The sequence below is a fragment of the Carettochelys insculpta genome, chromosome 2, assembly GCF_033958435.1.
Source record: "Carettochelys insculpta isolate YL-2023 chromosome 2, ASM3395843v1, whole genome shotgun sequence".
NCBI lineage: Eukaryota > Metazoa > Chordata > Testudines > Carettochelyidae > Carettochelys > Carettochelys insculpta.
The window spans coordinates 187,250,507-187,266,183 of record NC_134138.1 but is presented as its reverse complement, the minus strand read 5'-3'; the positions used below and the strand labels follow the sequence as shown (position 1 = coordinate 187,266,183).

At 52.0% G+C, this 15,677-nt stretch overlaps 1 protein-coding gene and 1 long non-coding RNA gene across 9 annotated transcripts in view; one reads left to right on the top strand and one right to left on the bottom strand.

Annotated features, from left to right (window-relative positions):
* The window catches only part of TBX20 (T-box transcription factor 20), an 82,395-nt gene extending 72,609 nt beyond the window's left edge, over positions 1 to 9,786 (bottom strand). For 6 of the 8 annotated variants that reach the window (XR_012644544.1, XM_074988118.1, XM_074988117.1 and 3 more), the window contains exons 1-3: positions 9,350 to 9,783; positions 4,396 to 4,630; positions 952 to 1,116 (exon numbers count right to left, since the gene is read on the bottom strand). Coding sequence is in view for 7 of the 8 variants with exons in the window: in XM_074988118.1 (XP_074844219.1) it covers positions 952 to 1,116; positions 4,396 to 4,630; positions 9,350 to 9,476 (527 nt within the window). In the remaining variant the exon portion in view is untranslated. Of the gene's footprint in view, positions 1 to 951; positions 1,117 to 4,395; positions 4,631 to 9,349 lie in introns of all 8 variants that reach the window. The other 2 variants (XM_074988112.1, XM_074988113.1) reach the window with 2 other exon arrangements.
* On the top strand, positions 9,320 to 13,283 carry LOC142009703 (uncharacterized). The gene is made up of 3 exons (XR_012644545.1): positions 9,320 to 9,451; positions 10,912 to 11,058; positions 11,198 to 13,283. It is a non-coding gene; the product is annotated as an uncharacterized LOC142009703 (long non-coding RNA).
* Positions 13,284 to 15,677: the final 2,394 nt, after the last annotated feature.

Genomic DNA, 15,677 nt, shown 5'->3' with positions numbered 1-15,677 from the left:
TGTGAAGATACAGCCTAACACAGCTACCGCTCTGTGACTGTTGTACCTTTGTGATCCCAGCAGAGACATTTTTCCCTGATACTAAACCTGTAGTGCCCTATTGGAGATCAGCAGTCTGTGAGACTTAAGGAGATCTGTGCAACAGCTTGCATGAGTAAAGTCAACATGATTAGATGCTTATAATGTGCCCATCTTCGTAGCATCCACGGCTCTGGCTCTGCATTTAGAATTATGCAGATGGGTCCTAATGTCCAGGCAGAGCTCTGCACTGAAGCTTTGGCACCTGCCTGCATATATGGTTTTCAAAAAGCTCGTAATCAGGCCCTACCAATTGCAGCATGGCAATCATTTTAGAAGTAAATTGTCTGTTTTGCTCATTGTGGGAAAGGGGTTAACTTGTTTTAGCTTTACTTGTTATTCCAAAGTTTCAGAAATCCTATATTTCCTGAAAGTGTGACTTGTACATATGTGTATTTGAGTTGAAATGAGTACAGTACAGTAGTAAACTCATTAGTTAGACAACATTGGTCATTTGTTAGAAAATAATCTGGCATTTCTAGTTTAAGTGTTATCAAATCTGTTATTTAATGTTTCTCGTGGCATTCAGATAAAGGTGCCTGTATGGCTTTACAATGGAAGCCAAAAGGGAAAACATCAGAACAAGAGGAAAATAAATGTCTTTTTAAAAGTTTCCTTTTCTTTCAATCGTCAGAAGTGTTTTCTGTAGCTGATCCTGCTTGCCTTTGGAGCCTGTAGCATAAATCAGATATTTGGCACATTTTTAAATATATGACCTGACAATGCACCACTGAAAGTAATGGGAGCTCTGCCATCAGCTCCAGTGGGCATGGACTGAGGCTTTTGGAACACTGTTTGCAAACACCTTTGAGAGATTATCTGAAGATACTTTTTCAGAATTTTTTTAAGAGATCAGCCATAAAATGAACAAACCTTGCAGGGAGTGGAGGGTCTGCTTTTCCAGCTACCAGCCAGGAAGATCTGTGGTAAGCATATCTATATCTCTTATTGTCCACTGGAACTATATCCATTAGCACTATGTACTTGGCCTCAGGATCTACTCCGGAAAAGGAAACCCTAATAGTAGGAAACATTCTCCTGAAATAGAGGCAAAATAAAAAATAAACATATGAGGCAGCAGAAAAGAGAGATTATGAAATGCTGCTCCATTTTTTAAAAAAATACATTGAAGACATCAAGAATAATTAGAAATGTCAAAATATTGATGTAGTATTTTAGTTTGATGGGTGCTTAAACCATCTGTACTGCCATAAAATACACATAGAACCTTGTACCTGAAATTGGAGTATTTTTTTAAATAGAACAAAATATAAAATTCCATATGATACATATTTTCTGCCTGGGAGATAAAGTATAATTATTCTAATTTCAGTGTATCATTCCTATAGCCAGAGAATGATTTTTCTCTCAGAATTGGGAAAATATGGCAATAACTATTTTATTTTTTATATTTTTAAATACTATTAGTATTTCTGCAAATGTTGAACTTATTGTCTATTGTTCTGTTAACAACATTTTTAGAAGTATTCTTGCAAATGATCTTTACTTATGAAAATTCTGGTGGAAATTAATTTTTAAGGCTAAATACTCCACTAATTACAAAAATAGCTTTTTTTAAATTGCTTCAGTAATGAAAAACATGCATCTCCAATTGCAAATATCATCTGGATGATTCAATGAAAACCATGCTTTGCTGTTGTACACTATAAAAATCACATAATCAGGGAACTAAACCACTGCTGAGTGACTTCTGCAGTTACCAAACATAACACAAATTGTGAATTTGCAAAACTGTTTTTTGACTGACCAAAAACCTAACAGATCTTTACAGGAGAAATTTATGAGTAACTTAAAATAAGTATGGAGAAGTTACATGTGATTTGTTAACTTTAAAGTAAAATGTTTGTCAAATTTATAGTATTATTTATTTCTCCAGGACTCTGTGTATGCACAAATATGCCCTGAAGCAATTATAACACAAACTAGCAGTTTCTTAAAGCTATGTAAAATCACAGCACCACATTCCCAAAGGTTACCTGTCTGTTACTCTAGTTCAGAACTATTTAAGGCCCCATTTTGCTTCCACAGAAGTCTATGCCCTTGTGGCTTTTCTCTTGTTATTTCAATATCTTTTGCACCAGATCCTGGCCAAGTGTCAACAAAGGGAGTGAATTTACCCAGTGGAAAGTCATGCAACATAAATTCAGTAGGGCCAGGATCAGCACATCCAAGCTGCGTCTACACGTGCACGCTACTTCATGTTGGGCGCTATTTCGAAGTTGAAATCGACGTTAGGCGGCGAGACGTCGAAGTCGCTAACCCCATGAGGGGATGGGAATAGCGCCCTACTTCGACGTTCAACATCGAAGTAGGGACGTGTAGACGATCCGCGTCCCGCAACATCGAAATAGCGGGGTCCTCCATGGCGGCCATCAGCTGGGGGGTTGAGAGATACTCTCTCTCCAGCCCTTGCGGGGCTCTGTGGTCACCGTGGGCAGCAGCCCTTAGCCCAGGGCTTCTGGCTGCTGCTGCTGCAGCTGGGGGTCCGTGCTGCATATACAGGGTCTGCAACTAGTTGTTGGCTCTGTGTATCTTGCACTGTTTAATGAAAGTGTGTCTGGGAGGGGCCCTTTAAGGGAGCGACTTGCTGTTGAGTCCGCCCCGTGACCCTGTCTGCAGCTGTGCCTGGCTCCCTTATTTCGATGTGTGCTACTTTGGCGTGTAGACGTTCCCTCGCTGTGCCTATTTCGATGTTGGGCTGAGCAACGTCGAAGTTGAACATCGACGTTGCTGGCCCTGGAGGACGTGTAGACGTTATTCATCGAAATAGTCTATTTCGATGACGCAACATCGAAATAAGCTATGTCGAAGTTGGGTGCACGTGTAGACGTAGCCCCAGAGAACAGACTGTAGGACGTGCATAGCACAGAGATACTTTCCCAAGCCCAGAGATAATCTCTCAGTCAGAGGAACCCCAATCCAAAACCCACTGAAATCACAGCCCTTTGACAGGGCTGAATCTGGCCTCCAGTTTACTTCCTAAACGATAAAGCAAAGGACACAGGGCAAAGTGGAAACAGCCTTCCTCAAATCTGCAAAAGGGTCCTTGGAAGCTGAAGCTTTTAAAGTCTCCACAATAATCCCAATGCATCTGAAGTTCCCACCTTTACAAATAGTGCATTAAGAATTAAGTCAATGAACCTCTTCATTGCTTTCAAGCCTGCCTATTCCTGTCAGTGTTTGCCAGCAACCTGTGCTGAAACAGAACCAACAGGTGCTCCATCCTGATGGCCTCCTGCACACGAGCTAAGGGGATCTGTAGGTGTGACGAAAGTGAATGATGCACCTTTTCCAAAGAGTTCTGGGCACTATGACTTGTAGCACCTCCGCCACAATCTGGTGACAAAGTCCCTAATGGGATGTTGATCTGTCAGTGGGTTCCCCTCCAATGCATCTGTTTAAGAAAGACCCAGCTATCCCTTTCTGAGTATCAGAGGGACAGTGTTGGTATAGGACCTGCAGGGGGCACTATGGGGCGCTAAAGTAATCCCAAGGCACACACTTCAAATAAATGGGTTTTTTCTTTGGCTGTTTTTGTTTTGTTTTTTAAAATAGTTCTTTCTTTTGGGAATTCGGGGTCAGATTTGTCCTTCTGAATAAATCCTTTTTAAAAAGCTATTTTAAACAGTGTAGCAAGGCACAGCGGGCCAGGCGGAGGAAAGGCATGCAGTGTTGTAGCACTGGCTGGAGACAATGCAGTTGGGGAGGATGACCCTGCGTGGGAGCATTGCTCAGGGCCTCTCTTCCCAGCCAAGCCCCACCCAGGACGAGAGTTGTGCTTTGCAACCACAGTGTCCCCTCGCCTGCTTAGTGCCTGGCTCGTACTGCTTGGTAGCTCTAGCCAGTCCCGGGCTTTTCAGCGAGAGGGGGGCTGTCCCCATCCCGGGGAGCTTGGCCAAGCTCCCATCGCGGATGAGCCAGACCGCTTTCCTCCACCTCCAGGGGTAGGGCGCGACCCTCCCAGCCCTGCCGCCAGAGTTCCCTGGAAGCTGTGCGCTAGGGGCGACTCAGGAGAGATTCAGGAGCCCGCCTGCTAATGAGCAGAGCCCCACAGCTAGCCTTTTGGTTGGACCTGGTGGTGCACATTCGCACGCGCCTCAGTGCACAAGGCGCAAAAATTATTCCGCACGTGGCTTGAAAAGATAAAAAGGAACATTGCCAGCAGCAAGTTGCTTTTAATTCCCTCGGGGTTTCTTTCCCATTCCCTTGTAGCAGGCCGGTGGAGCACAGCAAAGGGGCGAGGTCTCTCTTCCTTTTCTTCCTCCCCCCCACTCTCACGCCGCACTCCGGCCTTACCTGCCAGACTTGGTAATGATCATCTCCGTGCCCAGCTCGTGGAACTTGTCCCACAGCTCTTTGGTCTCCAGGCTGCAGGAGATCTTGGCCATCTCCTCGCTGGGGATGCTGGGGGTGGTGGGGATGAGGGGCTCGGTGCAGAGGGCGCCAGGGCTGGTGCTGAAGTCGCCGTGCGGATCCAGGCTGGACAAGTCGCTCAGGGGCTGAGCGCAGGAGGATTTCTCAACAAATTGCTCTGCAATGGGAGAAAAGGAGAGCGGCAACGCGGGTGAGCCTGCAGGGAGCGCTCTGCCCCACAGACCGGGGCTCCATCGGGACCCAGCCCTTCAGCAGGCGCCTGGCAAAAGCTCAGCTACGGAGTGGGGAGCAAGACCTTCAAAGGCCACTAACGCTTGTGGCCTGGGGTGTAGCCTGGGACACCTGAGAGTGCGCCCGATTGTCAGAGCCCCTCTCAAAGACTCTGCTAGCTTCAGTGCTCTCAATCTGCATCCGCACCCCGGCTCCATTGCCCCGGCTTCTGGGGAACGGATCGTGCTCCCCGGGCATCCTGTCAATGCAGACACCGGCGAGGAAACCTCCCGTGTGTGGAACAACTGCAGCCCGTTCAGTAACCAGGGACACACCCGCCCCAAACGACAGCTGGCAAAGCGAGGACTCTGAGCAAGACAATTCCCAGAGCCAGAGAAATGTCTCCCTTAAACGCACTGAGGAGCCGAGGGGAGGAAGCCCGGCTACCCCGGCAGCTGACTCCAGAGATGTCCAGCACTTCTACAAAGACAAGGAGAAGTCCGGTGGCACCTTGTAGACTAACAGCCAGAGTGGATAGTAACAGAGAGGGAGCCGTGCTAGTCTATACACTAGCAAAACAAAAAAGCAGTCCAGTACCACTATAAAGAATAACAAAATAATTTATTAGGTGATGAGCTTTCGTGGGACAGAGCCACTTCTGCAGACCATAGCCAGACCAGAACAGACTCAATATTTAAGGTGCAGAGAAGCAAAAATAGTAATCAAGGAGGACAAATCAGAAAAATATTATCAAGGTGAGCAAATCAGAGAGTGGAGGGGCAGAAGGGGTGGGGGGAGTCAAGAATTAGATTAAGCCAAATATGCAAAAGAGCCCCTATAATGACCCAGAAAATTCATTATAGGGGCTCTTTTGCATACTTGGTTTAATCTAATTCTTGACTCCCCCCTCCTAACCTCTGCTCTCTGATTTGCTCACCTTGATAATTTTTTTTCTGATTTATCAACAGTGATTACTGTTTTTGGTTCTCTGTGCCTTAAATATTGAGTCTGTTCTGGTCTGGCTATGGTCTGAAGAAGTGGGTCTGTCCCACGAAAGCTCCCCTAATAAACCATTTTCTTAGTCTTTAAAGTGCAACTTGACTGCTTTTTGTTTTGATAGCTATATTGGAGCATAAGCTTTCGTGGGCAAAGACCTGCTTCCTATGTCACATGCATCGGACGAAGCGGGTCTTTGCCCACGAAAGCTTATGCTCCAATATAGCAGTTAGTCTGTAAGGTGTCACAGGACTTCTCCTTGTTTTTGCGGATACGGACTAACAGGGCTCCCCCTCTGATACTTGTCATCAGGGAAGATCCCACCTTCCCCAGAGAGAAAACTTCTCCACCTAGAGCGGTGGTGGAATCTCCATCCCTAGTGGTTTTTAAGTCCCGGCTTGACCAAGTCCTGGCTGGGATGACTTAGTGGGGGTTGATCCTGCTTTGGGCAGGAGGCTGGACTCGATGACCTCCTGAGGTCCCTTCCAGCCCTAGGACTGGCTGAACGAAGCCTTGGGAAGAATGAACCTGCAGGCTCCGAGGCAGGCTCCGTCCAGCCCCGTATCCACTCTGGGCGCCTGCTGCTTCCAAAGGATCGAACAGAACCGGGCTAACTCACCCTTTGCAAAAGAATATAAGCAACTCTGGTGTGACCGGAGAGCCTTGGCGAGGCGCCTCACCCCCGGGAGAGCCCGCCGTCCAGCAGGGGAGTCCAGGGCAAGGTCAATTTGCCACCCACCGCAGGAGGGTAACTCACTGCAGCCGGAGCCTTTGGCTCCAGTGTTGATAAGGGCAGGCTGCGCCAGTCAGTGTGATTGAGTGCAGGAGGGGCTTGTTCCAGGACCCTAGCTCTTACCAAAGGAACCTACTCCAGGGCGCGATGCGGGAGAGGTTCTGTGGGCCGCGTGGATATAAGTATAAACTAGAAGCCAAAATAGGAGGAAGGGGTTGAAGCCTTCACAGAGAGTCAGGCTGGTCTCCCCCTTGCTGTAATTACAGCTTCACTGGTATCCCCACGAGACCGACCAAATATTTCACCCTAAATAATTTAAACGTCTGTGCTCCCACTAAAGGAAACAGGAGAAACACACAGCTGATGTATTGGGGGAGCCATGAGCGCCTTTGCCAGAAGACACTGCTCCTCGACAAAAGGTGCGCTCGTTTCGAACGGAGTTTGAGAGCTGGCGTCCTCCAAAGAGGTTTTAAAAATCATCCGCGTCTGGCGCCGGGATATTTAGCCCATCACTCTATTTTGAAGAGTACAGAGACACTTCTCTTACTGTACATTCAAGAATAAATTTCTGCCCCAACAATTCAGGCTGTTAGTTTCCTCCGAGAAAGCCTACACGTTTCGTAACCTTCATTCAAGCGTTTAACTTAATTGTACATATGAAGCGAAACCAATTCCAAGAAGGATTATTAGAATCATTTCTCCTCCGAGAGATGTTAAAACTTTAACGAGCTCCTCTGTCTTGGCTGAATTTTATAAAATCTTGGATCTAAAATACACCCATATGCGTGTCATAGCATTAGACTCTCCAGACATTTACTCGAATAAGGACGCCATTAAAATCACAAGACAGCGGTTTCTCCACCAAACTTTCCAAACACAAACATGGATTTAGGCCATTTCATGCACGGGAGGATCTTTTCAAATGTTCTGGAACGGGAGAAGGCGAACCAGGGCTTGAAGGCTCGTTTCCAGTCGCAAGAGGCAAAAGCAGTGAGTAAGTTAGAGACGAAGCTAAATAAGGAATTCTGTGTCACGCATATATTTCACAGCTTCTCCAGCGTACAGCACCTCCTAAACCAAACGGCAGAAAGCAGAAAAAAATACCTAAAATGCACTGAAGATTTGTCAGCAGCCACCTTATAATTCGGTGAGATGTAGCGGATATGAAGCTATCTAGCAACGTTGCCTCCTTCCGATTTTATGCTATTAATGTAGACCCTGCAATTCTGGGGAAAGTCTTTACAAAATAATTTCGGCGAGTTTCTGGCCACCGCGCTAAAATAAGAACAGGGTGTTCAACTCGGTCGTCGGAAATCGGATTCACTCTAGGGCTGCAATAACATTATGTGAACGCATTTACTGAAACTCCCAACGACTTACGATTCCGAATGATTATCTGCTAAAAATAAGTAAGGGGGTGGTTGTTTCTCACCAGGTTAATCGAAAGATAACAAAACTGTTGAATAGTAACAGAGAGGAAGCCGTGCCAGTCTATACACTATCGAAACAAAAAGCAGTCAAGTAGCACTTTATAGACTAGCAAAAGACTAGCAAAAAACCTAATAAACTATTTTGCTAGTCTTTAAAGTGCTACTTGACTGCTTTTTGTTTTTCCAACTGTGTGCATGTTGTTATCGGAGCACATTAACCTGCAAACAATATTGCTATAATTGTTTTCGGGTTTTGTGCGCTGTGCTTTTTAATTGACACTAACAATTTAAAGTAACGTCTTTTGAATCGCTCGCATTAGTGGTGAGAAACGTATCTGCCTTTCGACCTAATGCTTTCTATAAATGGCAACAGTTAAATAAACAGTGTAACTAAAAGTTGAGGAATTTAGAAAATGGTTACTGGTTAATGTTGCAAAGGAGCTCAACTGAAAATGACGGCGGTAATAAAAAGAAGATGGCTTTGTGATAAGGTTTTAGCTTCTGTAAGGGAAAATGTACATTGCAACTTACAAGAGAACACACAAACGTTGTTCTTCTATTTGCTCAACCGTCATTGGAAACTAGAGAATTTCGCAATTAAACAGCAATTTAAATGCCTCCTCCTGGGGCTAAACACATATTGAAATTATCCATGTTCCCCCATTAAATGTAGCTATGCAAATGAGGATAGGAATGTGTGCGCATTGCGGTCTGCTTTTAGAGTTTGCTAAAATTTGGATCCCAGATTGGCTAATTTGCTCTTTTATTTGTAAGCCTTGCCACTCGTTCTTCCTCCACACCTCCGTTCTCAGTGGCATCCGTACGGATTGTATCAGGTTTGGGTAGTACCAGAGAGGTAGCCCTGTTAGTCCGTATCCTAACAAAACAAACCAGCAGTCCTGTAGTACTGTACAGACGAACAAAATAGTGTATTAGGTGTTGATCTTTGATGGGGCAGGCCCGCTTCTGCAGAGCCATAATTGAGTCTGGACTGGAAATGCGATGGATCTGGAGAAGCGGGTCTGCCCCACGAAAGCTCACCACCTAGTAAATTGTTTCGTTAGTCTTTCAAGCGCTACGTGACTGCTGGGTTTTGTCAGGGTTGAGTGTTATCCGCAGGGAAAGTCTCCCCGTGGAAAAGTAATCCGTGCCACAAGGAACCAATTTGAAGTCCAGGCAAATGGCTAGACAAAGACTGAAGCGCCTTAGTATTTCTTTTGGCCAGGCTAAAAACAACCCGCAAGAAAATCAGACCGTGGGCCCTGCACGTATTTGCAGGGTGGGCTGCAAACCCTTTCCCCTGCCTTTCCCTCGCAGCTGATTGCTTCCTGCCCCTGTCTTCGGACTTCCAAAGAATTGGGAAAAACTCAACGCTCCTCCCTCCCCATAGCCCTTTGGCTTATCTGCTCTCCAGCTACCTGCGTCCTGCAGTGGAGCCCGCGGGCCGCCCGTGCAGGACGGGGCTGAGGCGCCAGGCCCGCGGCCGAAGGAGGAGCGAATAACTTACCCAGCGGCTTGATGGTGCTCTCGGCGCTTTCCTTCCCCTTCGAGCTGCCGCTGGACATGAGAGCCGCGATGGAGAAGGCGTTGGCTCGGGAGGAGAGCTGAGGTTTGGGGGAGGCTGTGTACTCCATGGCCACAGAGCTCCGACACTGACTCCCAGCCCCCAAAGTCCCACACAACTCGGCAGCGGGGCCGGCCCAGAGGACGCAGAGGCGGCTAGGGGATTTAGGAGCCGGGGGAGGCAGGGAGACCCTAAGGGGCCCCCAACTCGGTGTGCGGGGCTGGAGAACCACGAGGATTTCGCGGGAGCCGGGGTCGGATCTCAGGCCCGGGACAAGCTTCGCTTAAACCGGCCCCATCCTCTCCCGGGCGCGGCGTTAGCGGGCTGGCTGCGGGCGGGAGCCGGAGCCCGGAGTGGCTCCGCGGGCAGACGGGTGGCCACTGCGATCCGTCGCCCACGCTCCTCCGCCTTAATTTGCTGGCCGCAGAGATCCTATCGGCTGCTGGCCAATCGGCTCCGGGCCACGTCAAGGGCTCGTCGGTGCCGGTGAGAGGGTGGGGAGGAGGGAGCGCGGAGCTCTTTAAACTCCCCTCCCTGCCTTCCCCTCTCTGCAGCCGGGCGGGGAGGCAGGAGCGCAGCGAGCGGCCGCGGGTTACGCGCGCGCCCTTCGCAGCCAGCGCTGCTGGAAAGCTTCCCAGGGCGCGGGGAGCCGAGCGCACCGCCGCGCTCTCCCCTCCGGCGCTGCGCTCCCCCCCCGCTGGGAAGGATGCTCGCGCACTGGCGGGCTGGAGGCTGCAGAAGCACGAATGTGCCCCTGCGCAGGCTGGAGTGGCCTGCAGGCCCAGGGTGACTTCAGTCCCATTGGCACTCTTCTCCAGCCCAGACCTAAGGCAGGGCCTCCTGTGCCGGTCTCTTCCCACGCACGGGGCGGACAGACTCCAACGTGAAACCTGGCCGGCCCAGTTTCGGTGCCATACACGCTCCCCTGCGCCAGGTGCAAACGGGCCAGGAGCCGCGTGGATTCAAAAGGCTACAGACAATAGACAACCACTTCCAACAGCTGACAAATCCACCTGCATGGAAATGAATGTATTCCTCTGGAGAGGACCTGATTCACACCACGTATTGTATTTCGTTTGGGGAATAAAGGTCATAAAAATAAAGGGTGCTCTTCTGACTCCACATTGAAGTTCTATAAGGTTGTTATTCATCAGCTATCTTTCATGTAGTGTTGTGACACAAAGGTTGGACACAGAGTTTTACAAGGCAGATCAGAAGGGAACACAATGAATACTAGGCTAGCGCTCGCTCTCTCTCTCTCTCTCTCTCTCTCTCTCTGTGTGTGTGTGTGTGTTTAACCCGTTGAACAGTTTCAGACCCTTTCCGATTTCGTACGCACAACCAATACTCCTTACAATTTCCCAACTACCACGCACCATGGTTCCCTAGATATCTCGGCTTGTAAAGCGCTTTTAATGGGCATTTAAACAATAGACTGGTGTCTTCCATTAAATAGTACACGCTTCCCAAATCAATAGACTCTTTTTGCTTTATTTTCCTGAAAGTTTGAAGTTCTGGAAAGAAGTGAAATCCTCCGAGAGCTGATCAGATCATGTTACACGTGTTAAAGAAATTCACAAACGCAGAGAAAATCCGTGTTCTGAAGCACATCCGCTCCGAGCTCTGGAGTGTCTCCTCCCGCAAAGGACGGCGTGAGTAGCAGTCTTTATAACAAGCAGCCCTGTAGCACCTTAAAGACTAACACGTCTATTTAGTAAGCAACGAGCTTTCGTGGGTCTTTTTAACCCACGAAAGCTCATTGCCTAATAAATAAATGTGTCTGTCTTTAAGGTGCTGCGGGACGGATTGGCTTTTTGTTTGATTTTTGTTTATTTGTGATGAAGCTACACAGACTGGGCCCCTGACCGGCCGCCGTCAGGGGACTCTTTGGTTTGAGCGCTCGAGCTGGACGCAGACACAGGCATACAAAGGATTTGAGTGCGACACGCCATCGAGACACATCATGAAGGGCAGAGCCGCAGGTCCCTACACGTGCGCTCTGGGGGACGTTCCACTGTATGGAATATGTTCTTCTTTCTTTGGTTGAAATAAAGCGGGCAGGGTGCTCGCCACTGTCCTTTGAACTGCCGGGAGTAGCTGCTTTTGTCATTTTGTCTTCTCGGTTGATTGTTCGGAGGTAGGGATGGGATTGGACGTGCTGCGGGTCCCGCTCTTCCTGCACGGGTCCCACAATATGATTGGCTTGGACCGCATATGGGAATGACGTGTGCTCACCTCCATGAGTCTCACCGAGCTGGGACCATAGAACTTCTGACTCCGGCAAATCCCGGTGGAAATCAGACCCCGCAAAGAGGGAGGGAACCCGCCTGCCTTCATTTCAACTGCCCCGGACTGCGTAACTCCAGGAAAATAACCACAGAACCCTAGAACTGGAAGGGACCTCCAAAGGTCATCAAGTCCAGTCCCCTGCCCTCAGGGAAGGAGCAAACACCATTTAGACCTTCCCCAATGGATGTCTGTCTAACCTGCTGTTAAGTACCTCCAGAGATGGAGGTGCCACAACCTCCCTGGGCAATTTATTCCCGTGTTTGACCACCCTGACGGTTAGGAACTTTTTCCTAATGTCCAACGTAAACCTCCCTTGCTGCAGTTTGAGCCCACTGCTCCTTGTCCTAAATTGACGTTGATCGGGAGAACTAACCAGAGGACATCTGCTGGGTTTTGCTATGGTGTTGATGGTCCCAACCACGGGCTTTTGAAAGAGACGTTGTTCAAATATAGGCAACTAGAGCTGCGAAATATTGCGCTTTTAAATCCTCCCTCTCCCCACACGTATCCGTACACCAAGAAGGGACACACCGAGGGTTAGCTAAAGAGGAAAATATGGCTAATGTCTACACGCTGTAAAAAGTGAAGAGAACCACCCGGGTTATTCCAGGGAGTAATTAGAGAGATGCTGCTGGCGGAATTAGCCATCAATACTTCTTGGGGCAATTACGGTCCATCTCCTCCGTGTGGAAACACTCGCCGTGTCATTTATAATGCGATAAAACTCCCCAAAGGGGCACGTCGTTGCTTTTCAAGGGGCGAGAACTCTGCGTGCCATTAACATGGTTTCGGTTAAATTCACCCACACATCCTAAATACTAACATGAAGCCCCTTTAGTTAATGAGTGGGACCGCACCAGCGAGTTGAGGTTAGTGACGGGTACAGAGGATTTTCAGCGCGGCTAACCAGCGATTTGGGACCCGGTCTTGGCCAATGGGAGCGTAGCCTGAGCCAGGCGCGGCAGACCGGTCCCTGGAGGAGCAGTTTTCTGTCGGGCCGGTACAAAAGGAGCTAAGCAAACCGGACAGCGCTCCCGCCCCAGCTCCCGGCTCTGCCCCGCTGGTTTCACTTCGCCTCTCCCATCGCCTCTTCCTTCGCTGCCAGGAGGGACGCGCAGGCCGGGGGGCTGACCTGGACCAGAGCACGCTGTCCCCGCGGTAGGAAAGGCCGGCGAGCCTTTTCCCACGGAGATCCGGGGCTGAGCTCCAGGCGGCTGCCGGGCGAACAGAAGGCGCCCGAGCCGAGCGACGCGGACAGCTGCGGGCGGGACCGCTCCCTGCCTCTTGCGGTGCGGGTGGCGTGTGGCACGGGCGGAGCCCCCCCTTCGCCACGCACTGGAGAGCCGGGCTGTTAAAACAAGCCCCTGCCCGACGCCTTTGGGCGGCAGGCTCTAGCCGGGCCGCTTTCCTCATGGGAAAGCCTCGGAGCGGTGGATTTCAGCGCCCGCCACCGCAGCTCCCAACCCCTTTCCTGGCGTGCTGCTTTACCGCTCTGTGGGTCAGGCTCTACCTGGACGCAGCGCCGCTGCGGTAAAACGGAGGTTCCCAAAGGAAACGCAGTGGGGCCGGGGGGTAATTCGGCCGTTTGCCTGGCAGGAAAGCCCAGCAGAACTGGCCGGGACGCTGCAGTGTATCTCTAGACGGGGGTGCGGCTCTGGAGTGGAAGGGAGGGGAACGGACCCTCGCAGGTTGAGATGCGCGTTACACTGCCCTGGTGCCCCGCTGGCCTCTAGGCATCCCGGGAGGGAGCGTAGCCACCCGCAATGCGGCCCCTGTGCCTTGCGGGAGCGGCTCCCTCCCCGCCTGCATCTCTGCACGGCCACACGCCAGGGCAAGCGAAGCCACCAACCGGCCTTGCGAAGCAACAAGCAGGAACACTGCATGGAGCCGGAAGGGAGCTCGGGGGGTCACCCAGTCCAGCCCCCGGGCCTCCTGGCAGGACCAAGCCCCATCCCTGCCATCTATTTGTCCCGATCCTTCGGTGGCCTTCCCCGAGGATTGAGCCCACAACCCTGAGTTGAGGCTCTGGAAGTAAATGGCTCCCGACGCTCCAGCCAGGCTGGCCATAGCGCAGACGACAGCCCCGGCCCGGGTAGCTGCGCGCAGGCCAGATAAACTCAGGCCTGTGCGCGCTCCTACACCAGCCGCGCCGCATCCCACCGGAATCGCTCCTCTCGGAGATTTGCTGCTCGCTCCGCCTCGCAGCAGGAAAGGAGCCGGGTCCAGACACGCCGAGAACTGCCCCCCCCCGCCCCCCCCCCCCCGACCTGTGCCTGGTGCAATTAACCAGTATCGGCTCCAGCGGCCGCTTTAACTCTGGGACTTCCCCCGGCGAGCTGCAGCACACGGGCCGAGCCCGGGAGGAGCGGGCTGCCCGGGGGCTGGGGGCAGCGAAGGCGGACAGCGGAGTTGAAATTGACCAAGCTTCAGCCGAACGAGCCTCCGGCGAACCCGCAACGCTGAAGCACCGCGTAGGCCCAGGGCTGGAGGCATTTAACCCGCTGTTGTCCCGTCCCTGCCCCTTGGGGGGCGGTTCCCCTCTGCGAGCCACCCCCGATGTCCTCTAACATCGGCCCCCTCCGCAGGACAGAGCCCGCGATCTGCCGCCCGGCCAGCGCCCGCTGCCCTCACTCCGGCACCACTCAGTGGCGTCTGCCCGAGCAAAGGCCTGCAGGACGCGGCCCGCAGTGCTGGGAGGTTGTGCTTGGTACCCCCAGGGCGGACCAGGAGAAGAAAGCGTTACCCCCCCCCCATCACTACAGAGCCGGTCACTTTGCAGACACCAAAGGGCTGACACCTCGCAGGAAAGTGACCCGCCCGCCCGGGCACTGCCCTGCGCCGTTCCGCTGTCCCCGAGCCTCGTTTTCCGCTATAACGCCCCTTCCCCGCGCCAGCCTGGGACTAGCGCAGAACCACAAGCCGGCGCCGCTCTCCCTGCCAGCCACCTCGGACCCGGGCCGGCCGGCCCTGCTGGGTCAAACCCTTCCTCGGAGGCCCGGCACGCCTCGTGCCCGTTCCCACCCAGGGCTGGGAAGGGGGCAGTTCCTCCCCCCCGCCCGATCATCGCTCGCCCCCCGGAGGCTCTCCGGGCTGCCCAGCGAAGGCAGATCGTTACCAATGCGAGTTTCATCGGCTGCATTGTTAACACCAGCCCCGGCCCGGCTCCAACTCCCCGGCGCACTACGGCACCGAGAGCCGCGCGCTCCGCCAGCCCCTTCGCCCCCACCCCGGTAAATCGCTCGGGGCCCGGCGGCCCCGAGCGATTTCAATCCGGAGCGTTTGTTCCGGGTGCTGAACCCTCTCCTGGGCGAGCAACAGCAACCCCTGGTCTGCCTGGGGCAGGGGCGAAACTCGCCTGCGGCTTGAAGGGAGCCGGGACTCCGCCCTGCGACTGGGAATAATTGGTGTGTGGATGCGGGTCTTCGCCCACCAAAGCTTATGCTCCGAAGTGGCTGTTAGTCTATAAGGTGCCGCAGGACTTCTTGGTGTGTCGTATTTAGGTGGGCGGTCCCATGGCCAGCAGGAGTTACAGCCCCAGGGGGACAATCTCCCCACACTCCCAACCTGCAGTCCGCCACAGTCTGGGCAGCAAACGGGAACCTGACACACTCCGAGCCCGCGTGTTCCTTAAGGGGGTTAATTCGGCGTCTCTTTGTTTTAGGGCCCGCTCCTAGAAACCACTGGTGAGTGGGGTTTGCAGGATCGGGCCCTCACTTGACGGCGCCTCCGCTGCGCGCCAGGGCCACTGGCCAGCTGAGCAATTGGTCTGTTGCGATAAAAGGTCAGAGAGAGACAGGGTCATGCTCCTCCGTACCGTGAAGAGTAATGTCGACACACAGCGGCCACCCTGCCCTGCTTTGTGATGGGGTTCGCAAGCGGGCGCTTCTAATAACAACCCGGCAGACATCGAAACAAGCCCCGGGTTGCGCTAACCCCATCCCCTCCCTCGCCCTACGCCCGAGGGATTTGCGTTGGATCCCCC